This window comes from Dichomitus squalens, assembly GCF_000275845.1.
Source record: "Dichomitus squalens LYAD-421 SS1 unplaced genomic scaffold DICSQscaffold_41, whole genome shotgun sequence".
Classification (NCBI taxonomy): Eukaryota; Fungi; Basidiomycota; class Agaricomycetes; order Polyporales; family Polyporaceae; genus Dichomitus; species Dichomitus squalens.
The window spans coordinates 1-12,046 of NW_006766923.1; the positions used below are offsets into that span (position 1 = coordinate 1).

The following is a 12,046-nucleotide window of genomic DNA, read 5'->3' on the forward strand; positions in this document are numbered from 1 at the left end:
CAAAATGTGCGTGCAAGCCATGTTATATGTCTCAACGAAATGTATTCTTATCTAGGCTACCGACAGCGCGGTGTGCAGTCTTCGTAACATATCTACGCGTCAGGAGAAACAGGCGGAACAACTGAGCGTACCAGGAGGTCACCGGACAGGGCCAGGGGACGTGCCTGTACTCTGCATGCAGTGACGCGGGCGTCCGGTAGCGTTGCTTGAAAGACCTCGATAGTCGGTACACTGAGTTAGTCCGAGGTATATGCATGTATAGACACAGCGAACGCGTTATATGCATAGCCCACTTCGGACGGCGTCGATCGACGTCGAACGGGTCATTGTATGTATAAAAGCAGCCTATCTATATACAAACAGAGCCGATCGATATATGAAATCGACCACTTTAGACGCCGATCTGTCATACAAATCGATCCGAAAAGACGGCAACAGATGAGATTAGCCAGCAATCGTCCGCAATAGGCGGGGTTTTCACTGGGCCTGAACCCCCGTCCCGTGCGACCTCGTGACTGGCTCCGATGTCCGCTACATAACTCCGGCGTCTATGCTCTCCCTGCTCGAATTCGGAATATCCCTCCTTTGTGTCTCTGGATGCACCTGGTCGACGTAGTGCCCGCAGAGCTTGTGGTCAATGCGATCGCTGTGGCCGATAACAGATGTCAGGGAATTCGAGCCACAGAATCTCAGAAAGCCACGGACGGACGCCAGTGACCACTGACATATGACTGCAGGAGAGGGTAGGAGGGAACTATGTACAGAGGGGGGAGGGTGGCACACCAGTTTTTGGAATGAGGAGAGGATATGGGGCGACAGTCGCATGATATCCGGGATGGTTTGCAGGAGAGCAGAGGAAGAACGACCCAAATTCACGATTCGACAGAGCACGATGACAACAGCGTATCGAACGGCTTCTCCGGAAATTGCACCATGTCTTTCCTGCTGGGAAATGTCAAGATGATGTCGGAGTCGAGTTACAGCAGATTCAGAAATGCTTGACAGTTGTTCAAAGCCTGTTGGTGACCGATCTTCCACGCGTTAGACACCTGTCTCTCTCGCTCGGACACACTGTGTGTTGCTCCCCGGGACATATATAGAGCTTACGCATACATCTTGAGTGATCGCAGTGCGAAGCCTCCCCAGCTTGCACTCGGTCCTACAGCTCTTGTCTCCGCAAACATTCAACGCCTCCCCAGCTTGCACTCGGTCCTACAGCTCTTGTCTCCGCAAACATTCAACGCCTAACCGTCACGAGCCAGTGGTGCAGCTAGGTAAGCAACACACCGCCCTTCTGACTTGTAACCGCCAGGGCTGAAAGTAACTGGCGGATTACTCCCCTCAACAAGCTCTATGAAGATTCGGTCTACTGGAAGAGCTTTCTTTCCTACGTCTCACACAATCGCTGATTCTCCTGGAGACCTAGGTCCAACTACCCTCATGGTTGTGGACACCAGCTCGTTACAGCCGCCGTGCGACAAAACGAAACCAACTTAATCTTCCCGCGCGTGCACGCAAGCCACGTCTCCGCTGTATACTCGCCCCTCCCCAATCCATCGGCCCATCTCCCTCTCATTTCGCCCACTTTCCCTTGTATCGAGCTCAAAGACACTGCTCCGCCCTATCGCTACTTAAATCTATACAGGCTAGTGTTGAGATGCATACGCCAGCGCGCCAGTGGGGGGAGTCTCTATCCCGACCAACAACCTGAGTATATGCGACACGCCTAGTACCGTTCAAGCGATGCCCCCAACCAATCCCCCCCCCCTTGCCACATCCAGCGGCTCACCATTTGATGCCATGACCTCAGTTCAATCTGAGACCTCCTCCGAGCGCCGCTGTCCAAGCTCCCGGCTATCACACCTGTGAAGCTCGCCCCACAGACCACTTCGACTCCGGATTGACACGTCCTTCCCTACCATCTCGACCTCGGTCACCCCCCTCAACCATAGGATGCCCTGTATCCCAACACACACATTCGCGCCATCTCTCCGCATGTACCTGACGGAGAGCATCCTCTGGCCCAGGTACACACCTGACCCCTCTATTCTCTCCGCTCCCCTCGAAGCCCTCGTCACGCGCATGAGCTCACCCCATCCCCTGCTCCACCCCCCCCCCCCCTAAAGCCGCATTATATATACCACAGACGACTACGCCAGCAGCCTTCCCCTCTTGCCTGTGTTCCCTGCGCTCCTTTCGTGCTGTACTACCCACACGACGTGTCTTACAGCGCCTGTGGCATGGGCTTTGCAGCCCACCTCGTTCCTCTTCTTGTTCTTCTCGTCTCTGTGAGCGAGCACGCTCCGCTCACCAGCTATGTCTGGCTCATCCATGTGCAGTGTCGACGAGGATAGGAAGTGTCTGCATGGGGCTGGTGGCAGTGATCGTGTGCAGAAAGGGAATTTGACGAGCCTTGTATTGACGGCGTAGCAATTGAACAATAGGACGTTATTATTCTAGGTGTATCTGAAACCGAAGAGACGAATACTGGAGAGATGGATGGTAAATTGGGTGATCCAGGGGACAATAAGACGGCCGTTGTCGACGTAGTAACCCATGGATCGGCGCACGATATGACCCCTGGAACGACCGTGCCGATGTCGCACGCGAACGGCCTGGTGATGCTACCAATTCCATTCTGAGGGTGCACGTCGTTGGTACGAGCCCCTCCGTATTACGATGTTGTTGACGATCTACCGAAGACATTCAGTGTTCGACGGTACATACTAGGTGAGTCGACTCTGCACCACACGTCTCACACACTCGTCGATTGGCTAGCTCCTGTTACTCTACAATTTACGACCGGAAGGCGTACCGAGCCCTTGTCCCAGGGCACATGCGAGCTGAATGAGGTCAGCCCTGCAGTGCATGTATGTACGTCCCGAGCCGTCCCGTACCTAGCGTTGTTGCGCAGCGATCAAGCAGCAGTCTATGTTCTTGCTTCTATCCCAAGCACGAGCTGTTTCGGAATCATGCCATGACCCTCAAGAACCCGATGGATAGCATCGGCAATCGAATACCGATCCTTGTGCGAGTCCGCGGCGACAACGTACCATCGGAGCCGACCAAAACTGTCTCGATTTTGAAAGTCTCGAGGCTACAAACCGCTGATCTCAGCCGGGGTTCGCACCCTACTAACCTGCGCACTGGAAGCGCGCCCTGGCACAGTTACACAGCTTGGTAAACCTGCCCATGCATCGTGCGACAGCATCTTGCCCCGCCTGAGCCCGGCAGCTCTGGAGGTAGCAAGTCGCCAGCACTGGACCCTGCCAAGCCAGACCAGACTCCATAGCAAAGTTCTGACCCCGTGAGCTGCGCTGGCGCACGCCAGCCTCGCATCGAGCATTTCAAGGAATTTTCACCACCCACATGCGTCCTTCAGGATGCTTCTGTCGCCACGGACATCGCGCGCCCGACACGAACATTCATGCATCCTGACATCCTCGGCGCCGCGATCCCCATCTGACACTGCGACTACCGCCAATGACGTGCCTCTCAAGCCGGGGCCACCGTGTCCGAACCTGCCGTTGCGCCCTAGCCCCGCCCGCCGCTGCGCTCGTCGATCTCAACCCTATATGCTGGCCTCGCGCAGGCACGCGTGTTGCGCCCGTTAAAGCCACGCTCTCAATCGGAAAGCCAAACGCCGCATCTCGAGCAATCTCACCTTTTGTAATAGCCCATCACGTACCTCGTCGGAGCCTTGAGCGTACAAGGGAAGGAGGAATACCGAATGTGGGGTCGCCCTCCGAAAACATCGCAGCAAACGCCGTGGGTACAGGTATCCGGAGTAGACACTCACGCCATGTTGTCCAGAAATAGGTGAGGAACAGTTGGTGTGCTTGTTCGGCATGAACGCCGTACGTATCCGCGCCCGGGCATGCACCTACGCGACCGCGCAATGCGGCCTGGCGTCATGGAGATATTCTTCCAATAGCCTCATGTGAGTAGAACGGCATCGTCGAAGATAGAGCGAATCAGACCGTTCATCTTACTACAGTGAACACGTTGCGACCTAGTGGTACGTCATCCGGTGTGGCCGGTCACCATTCAAGTCTAGCTTGGAGGTCGGAGGCGAGGTTCGGAGGGTCGACGAACGTGCGGAGAACGTCCGTTAGCCATGGACCCGGATGCTATCTGGAGAGAAGGCCCAATGGTGTGGGGTTCAACCCTAGATGTTCAGTATTGATGATGTCGCTGCGCCGGTTTCTCTATTCTGCGTCCTCGATCTCGCTCGGGCCTGGTTACCGCCGTCCCGCATTACCGGATTGCCTGTCCGGGACATTCTATCGTACCGCGTCTTCTCAGCGCGGTGAGAAGAAACGACTCCGCTGGCGGATGCGCCCCGCGCACGAAGAGAGTCCGATTAGAAGGCAAAGCAAGCTTTTGAAGAGATGAGCACAGACGGTTGACGTGCGCCGGCCAGCGCTCCCTCGGACCGCTCTGCTCTTCCCCATTGAACCGGCAGGTGCTACCATACGCCGGGCGCGGGGCGCAACGTCACCCCACAGCCGCAATGCGCCGTAGGAGATGCCCACCCTCTTCTGTCGAGGTGACGTCCGCCGCGCGAGCTGGTGCGCTAGCGAATAAGGGGGGTGCGTACCCTCGTTTGAGAGGGCGGCTTCGCGCCCTGCCTTCGAATGCATATATGCTGCGGCTTCGAGAGGGGAGGGCGATGCACGCTGCCGATGTCGTCGCATGGTCCCGGCTCGTCGCAGCGCCCTCTATAGCTCGTCTCCCTCTTCCGGAGGCATGGTGTTATGTGGTGGACTGAGCTATCCCTGTCCCTATGAGGTATTCCTGTCAGTGGCCTATCAGCACGCACGTCGCATTCCAACAACCAACGAACCACCGATCCAGATACCTGTGCTACGTCAATACGTTTCGCACATCCACGCTCACGGCAACGGATGCCGTCACGCCTCATGGCCTTCCCAGAGAGTGTGATAGTGCCGTGAGGGCAAGCGACACGGCTGCGAGCTTCCTCGGCCTGGCAGCAGCAAGCGTCAAAACACTTACGACAGCGTCTGACGGCCCTGGCGCCTGCCCGCCGATTCGAATACGAAGCTCAGCATCGATGTCCGGATAAGGCCATCGGAGGAAACCATCCCAGCACATCTGCCAAACAGACTCGGATTTGCAAGCTCGCTTATTCCTCTCAGGTTTGCGGCTAGCGTGGTGCGCGTGCCAACGCCTTGGCTTGTCTGTGTCGTGCGAACGGGGCACTCGCCGTTCGCATCCAAACCGCGAGTGTCATGCGGCACTCGAGAAGAGAAGCTGTGATACTTTTTGAGGTCAACTATCGATGACGACGGGGAAAGGAAGCGAGAGAGACAGAGGCGCGTTCGTGCGATTAGCCGTGAAGGGAATGCTTGCCACACAGAGCTCGCGAGATGCCGATACTAAGGCGGACGAGGCACGCCCTACATACACATATATACGTACGTGCGACGTTAGCGTTGGCAGCTCAGGCGGCCAGCGTCCATGAATAATTGCACTTGCCTGCTATCGGGCTGTCAGTGGCGTATGTCAATTTCCGGGCTCTGCGGCAACGCCACGTTCGCAAACGCCTCAGACCGAACCGCTCGTGTTCCGTGTGCATGCTGAGGGGGCGGAGTGCCCTAGCGCCCGGTAATCAAAGGCCACGCCCGGAGGTGTCCGCGCGGCCGCAGGCGCAGGGGAGCTCGTACTTCGGAACCATACTCTCCGCGACGCGCGCGGAGTCGCGGACACACCCCTCCTGCGCCACGAGGGAGGGCACCCCGAGAGCCCGAGAGCCCGAAAGCGCAGTGCGAGTCCGACGTCCGGCGACGCGTGGTGCTCGCTCGCGCGCCGGGTGTCGCCCGACACATGTATCGTTGCCGGCACGGGGAGAGGACCGGGCTGGGTTCTCTCGCTCGCGGTCGGATGGACGGGGCCCAGCGGTCTGGCGGGAGCGTTCCGGGCAGCAGTGGGATCTGCAGCGGTGCAGGGTCGTCGCCGCGTTCGTGTTGCGATGCGGCCCAGGACGCAAATGGCCAAGCGCAGACGCGTGTGCGCGAGCTCGCACGCGCACCAAAGTGCGAGCTGTCATCGAGCCGTTCGATGATGACCTGGGTTCTGAGAATTGCCGTCTGGAGAAGTAGAAGGAGCACCCGCAACGACTCTGGGCAGGGCCGCGCGGACGCGCGACCGCGTTCGAGCGCATTCATCCGAAGGGCTATCATGGCTCGAGCAACGAAGCGCACTTACGTCCAGCATGCGCGGCCGTCGGGCGCGCGCAGCCATAAGAGGGCGAAATTGCCAAGGCTGCCCCTGAAGAGAAGTAGCGAGCGCACCCTCGCGGAACACTCGCGCGAGCTGGCCTGTGGGCAAGAACTTGCACGGGAACGGCACGATGCGCGATTGCACGATTGCACGGTGCGATACGACGTGCGGGCGTCCAACCGACCAGCCGTTCGCTGGGGATGCCGTACGTACGACCAGGCAACGTGCCAGAAGCGCGAGCGAAAGGTGCTGATTGGCATGCATGCACGCCACTCAGCCTACGCCCCGGTGCTCACGGCCCTGGGCATTCGGGTGCGAGCCGCTCGGAACACGTACAAGTGTATCGTCACATGTCCGTGAATGTACCCGTCATGGGGCGCATAGGAGGGCTCATGACGGGAGCTCGAGCGAGGTCTGTAGGGCTAGGATGGGTGAGAGATCGATGTTGTGTTCAGTCTTTACGGCCGCTGGACGCCGAGCGAATAATGAGAAGCAAAGCTAGCCGATGGGCGAGCTTGAGAAGCACCTGGGGCATGTCCCCGCGGCTACATCTTGGGGAGTGCGCGATGCTAGGCGCGCTGGAAGGCTCATCTCGTCCATCCGTCCACATCAGCCGCCCCTCAATGCACCCAGCGTCCAGAAGATCAGCATTTGGGCGCGAACACGATCGCCAGGGGTGCGCGGCAGAATCAAAACCACTGGCACGACAGGCGCGTTCCCCGCATCTGCCAACGCGAGCGATCCAGATATTGATATTCGCGCGCCGTCTTGCGCGCCCGGCCGCTGCTTCTGCGCGTGCTTGGCGTGCCCCAGGGAATCACAAGTGCGGGAAACGCGGGGACAGGTGGGGGTTCTTGTGTCCATCAGAGGGGATCTGTATGGGCCATCTGGGCGAGTGACCGGGCGCGGGGACGATGACGAGGGCGAGAGGCTTCTCGCGCGGATTACGGTGCAGGACGCAGAGTCAGACGGTGTAGATCCGAGTGGGAGTGGGAAGCTGGGGTGTGTCATGCGAGCGATATGAGCGAGAGAGACATCGATGTAGCTCACGATTAGCTAATTGGCAATGTCGCGGCAGGTTGCGGGACATGAGGCATGGTTTGTGTTGCGGTCGAGCTTTGGAGAGGCGCTTGACGGCAGGATGCGTGGCTGGCTGGCAGTATGGGAGGCCGTGTGTGCCGGAAACGTGTATTCGCTGTGGATGAGTACGGTTTGGGCACACGGCGTGTCGGCGCGATGTGCAGCTGGTGGCGTCACTGGTCAATGCACACGCAGCTATACTTGTGGTGGGTGGTGCCAGATCGAGCTGGGGGTTGACGCTGCATGAAGAGGAGGAGGCGCGCGACGCGCTGGGGAGAATTCCGAGAAGTAGCGGGTGGAGAAGGGACGGACCGGAGATGCGGGCAAGGCTGGGAAGGGGGGCAGAGGCAGGAGGGGATTATGGGACCAGGATCGCCTTATGAGTACCGTGGCAAGACCTGGCAAGGTTGGTGAATGGGGCCAGGGGGAGAGCGCGGACGCTTTATGCGTCTTACGTCTTTGGAAGCGCATGACGGGAGCGCTGCCGAGTGACAGCGATCGCGATCGGTGGCGGGTTCTGCGTCGCGGGGATGGGACGCGAGGGACGCGAGGGACGCGAGGGGGGATTCGTACCGCGCGCGCGGCAGGAGACGATGGGTTGGCGGACGAGGGGCGGAGTGGGCGCGGGGCGGGGGACGGAGTGGTGGGAGACGGGGTGGGATGCAGGAAAGGGCGATAAGGGTGAGATTAGAAGACGAAGATGGTTAGGCTACGATGGGGGGCAGATGGGAGTGTGTTTGCCTGTTGTGTGCGGTGGTCTACCGCTCGCCCTGCCTCGCTTGTCTTCGAATTCGCTGCGACTTGGCGAGTGCTACACGTGTGTCTTGCTCGCTACCCGCGACAGAGCACTTAAAGTATCCCCTCCCCGCGCTCCCCCGTCCTTTCCCCCTGCTCGCCCTCCTCCCCTTTCCATTCCACCGAGCTTTTCCCCGATCCTCCTGATCGTCCATCACCCCCTCCTGCCCCCTCCCACCTATCTTCCTCATCATTCACCTGCAGAGACGATCCTCGATCATCCCATCTCGCCCATCCCCTTCCATGAAGTCTCTCTCCCATCCCGCCAACATCCCTGGCCTCTTCCAGTTCCCCCCCTCCCTCGAGCCCGACCTTGCCCCCTTTGACCAACGCACACCTCACCCCCTCACCGCTCCCCGACGTCCACCCCCCTCGGCCAGCTCCTCCGCCTCCACGAGCGCTATGCGCCACGATCACAACCTCGCCTTCCCACCCCGCGAGATGCCATCATACGCCGTCTCCTCCGGCGATCACTACTCCCACCGTGCTGGTACGTACACCCGCTCCTTCTCTCTGCCCGAGTCTCCCGCAAATCCGGGGTCTGGACATCTCTCTAACCACCGCGACAGCCTTTCTCCAACCCACGCTCGATATGCACGCGTCCAGCTTCGCGTCATCATCGTTGACGCCCCCCTTCCCTCGCGGATACGTACACGCGGACAGGGCAACCGTGAGCATTCATTCTCGCTTCTCGCAACGTCTAGCGAGCCGATCCGCGCATCTTCTTTTCATTACATTAGGACGCGTACCACCCCCAGCATCACTGGAACTCCAGCCCTGCCCCGCACCCCGGTGCGCACGCGCTTCAACCCCACCCTCCCTTCGACAACGACGTCAAGATCGAGGACGGCGTTGACGAGCAGACCGAGATGTGGCACCCAGAAAGCTCGCAGATGGCTTACGGTGCGCAGCAGTGCTACTCCTACGAAGCCGTCGACGAGCAGATGCACGACTGCAAGGAGGAGTGCGCAGACGAGGGCTACTCTATGCAGTACCCCCAGCAGGTGTCTGATCATAGCCAGTCCTGGGAATCCACGGTATGTCCTAATGGGTCATTAGCAGCTCACGCATGTGCTCACTCGTCCGTACGTCCCGCTCTCTGCTGTATCTGTATCCTGCGCCAGATGGACGCCCCCCACACACAGCCGCCGTACCTCTCCATCGACATCCCCGACTACTCCATCCCATACGAAGACAACATGTTCGTCGAGTCGCCCATGTCCGCGCCCGAGATGCACACCTACCCCGAGGCGTCCATCCACAGAGCGCTCCCCGCGCTCACCGTCGCGACGCGCTCCTACACCCTCGAGGGCGCGATCACGCCCATCTCCCCCCAGCCCAAGCCCCGCGCGCTCACGTCCCCCGCTCCCCAGATGAAGCGCAGGACCGACTCGCCCCCGCCCATGGGCTTCCTCCGCCCTCCCACCCCGCCCCTCTCGCGCTCGTGCTCGTCCCCGTCCACCTCGCAGTCGTCCATAGCGTCGAGCTCGGGCTCGGGCTCGGGCTCCGCCGCGCAGCCCTCGCCCCCCACCGAACCTCCTCCCTGCCCCGCCCAGCAGCAGCAGCAGCAGCAACTCCTCCAGAAACGCCCCCGCGGCCGCCCGCGCAAGAACCCGGCCCCTGTGCGCGCGCCCTCGCCCCCGCCCGTCGTCGACTACCCGTTCCCGCAGTTCCCTGCGCCCCTCGCGGGCGTCCCCTCCGCGTCGGCGTCGACGTCGGCGATCCCCCCGCCCGCGCCGACGATGACGATCGCGGCGGGCCAGGCGATGTTCAAGCTCAACATGGCGCTTGGCGAGGGCGAGGGCGAGGGCAAGGAGCCCGAGAAGAAGAAGCCGATCATGGCGTGCCTCTTCTGCAGGGAGCGCAAGATCGCGTGCGGGCCGCCGCCGCCGGGGGGCCCGCAGCGCTGCAAGTGAGTGCCGCATCGTGTGTTTGGTTCGCGTGGTGTATGTGTATGCTGACAAGGGGGTGTGTGTGCGCGCGACAGCCAGTGCACGCGCCGCGGGCTCGTCTGCGAGTACCCGAAGGAGTCGCGGCGGGGCCAGCACAAGCGCGGGGCGCGCGCCGCGCGCGTCGAGGCGCTCGCGTCCGCGAGTGCGTCTGCGTCCGCCGCTGTCGCTACGTCGGCTTCGGCGTCCGCGAGCCCGACGTCGATCAAGCCCAAGCCCAAGCCGAAATCAAAGCCCAAGGCCGACGCGAAGGAGGTGGCCCAGGTGCCGTCCTCGCCGCTCACGCCCCTCCCCTCGCCCCTGCCGCAGTCTGCCGCCCTTCCCGCTAGTTGCGCTTCGTCCTCCACCTCCTTCGCGTCCTCCTCCGTCTCCTCCTTCGCCTCCCCCGGGACGCCCCCCGCTCCTCTGTCGGCCCCGGGCCCGGGGGAGCGCAAGAGCCGCGCGGACAAGGTCGCGGCGAAGGGCAAGGAGCGCTCGCGGTCGCGCTCGCTCGCGACGGCGGGCGCCGGGCCGTCCGCGGTGGACATGGCGGCGATGCGGCGCGTCGCGCAGAAGCGGGAGCAGCAGAAGAGGCGCGCTGCGGACGGCGCGGTGCCGAGTGGGAGTGGGAGCGGGCCTGCCGCGGGCGGAGAGGAGAGCGTCGGAGATAGGGGCGGAGGGGGCCGACTGGGACTGGGACTGGGACTGGGACTGGGACTGGGGGGAGGGGGCCAGGGAGGGCGGCAGGGCGTGGACGTGGATCTGAGGTTTGGGCACGCGCCTGCGGCGTATGTGGGGCACCAGATGGCGATGGTCGGGATGCAGGCGATGCGGTGAGGATGCGGCGAGGCTCGGTGTGCGCGGCGGCGCAGGCTGCTGTCGTGCTTATGGTTCCCAGGTGCGCTCGTGTCTGAAGTTTGCCCATCTTTGCTTTTCGTTTTCTCGATCGACTCGTCGCGCGTCGCTGCTTTCGGCTGTTCCTTTCCGCGGTGCGATGTATTGTACATGCTTTACCGTTTTCTATGCTCACGCTTTGTCTATTCTGTTTCGTCTCCTCGCTTTCGTCGTTGTCATACTCCACCGCCTTGAATGTGTCGCCTTCTCGGCGCAAGATGCTCACGTTGTCGCTCTGTTCTAGTGTACATGTTCATGTTCGTCGCATGCTTTTCGTCTCCGCCCGCCTCCATCCTCACGCCCCTTCCTCCATCTCTGTGTCGGTGTCGGTGTCGTCTGCACACAGCGTTATCTATCTCGCACCAAAGCGGATGTCTGGCTAAGTACATACCAATCATAACCTCTCCCATTGCTCCCCCACCATCGCAAGCAAATTCCTGCGCAACAAGGCCAGCATGTAACGGTCATGCTCCTTCTGGATAGGCTCGTACAGACTGGCGGACGGTGGCCATTCCACATCAGGATTGAGCGCCGGATACTCGACAACGTCGTGTTCACCCGCCCAAGTCGACGAGGTACGCGCGCGAATTCGCACGGGCGACGACGACGTTCGGCGCACGCACATCGCCGTGGACGAACGGCTTTGGCACGGCGACCTTCGCAGCTCGCATGTCGTATCTCGCCATCATCATCATACGCGCGATGTTTTCACCTTCGATGGCCTCCATGATGAACATGTGCAGGCCGGCCTCACTGCCATCTTCTACTACGCCACTCCAGTATATCTGCGGGGCGAGCGGTGGTCTGCGAGCAGCCGGTGCGGAGCGATACCGTAGCCGGGCGCAAACTTGATGTAAACGTACTTGCATAGTTCTCCTCTGACTGGTCTCTAGGCAAGCGGCCTGGCAAGCTTGCGCGCACAAATTCGTCGTATATTGAAGCTGGAGTCAGGCCCTTTAGTCGCTAGTTTCACTTTGCGCAGGTCGCGTAAGGCCTTGAGCGCATGTGCAAAAGCAGGCTCATGCAAAGCAGGACGTCGTGCCCTGCGCGTCGTAATCCTGAGCCAGAATACGCAAGAATGAGGTGGTTACATTGAGCTGTCGAGC

General features: G+C 60.8%; 2 protein-coding genes across 2 annotated transcripts; one reads left to right on the forward strand and one right to left on the reverse strand.

Moving 5' to 3' along the window:
* Positions 1–8,361: 8,361 nt before the first annotated feature.
* On the forward strand, positions 8,362–11,348 carry DICSQDRAFT_182637 (uncharacterized protein; the record flags this gene model as incomplete). Its single annotated transcript, XM_007368875.1, has 6 exons — positions 8,362–8,608; positions 8,688–8,788; positions 8,859–9,155; positions 9,243–10,030; positions 10,106–10,879; positions 10,945–11,348. 6 exons carry the CDS (start codon positions 8,362–8,364, stop codon positions 10,958–10,960), a joined length of 2,223 nt encoding a protein of 740 aa, XP_007368937.1. The 3' UTR covers positions 10,961–11,348.
* DICSQDRAFT_173082 (uncharacterized protein) lies at positions 11,335–11,668 on the reverse strand (the record flags this gene model as incomplete). The annotated part of the gene is made up of 2 exons (XM_007368876.1): positions 11,335–11,434; positions 11,499–11,668. 2 exons carry the CDS (start codon positions 11,666–11,668, stop codon positions 11,335–11,337), a joined length of 270 nt encoding a protein of 89 aa, XP_007368938.1.
* Positions 11,669–12,046: the final 378 nt, after the last annotated feature.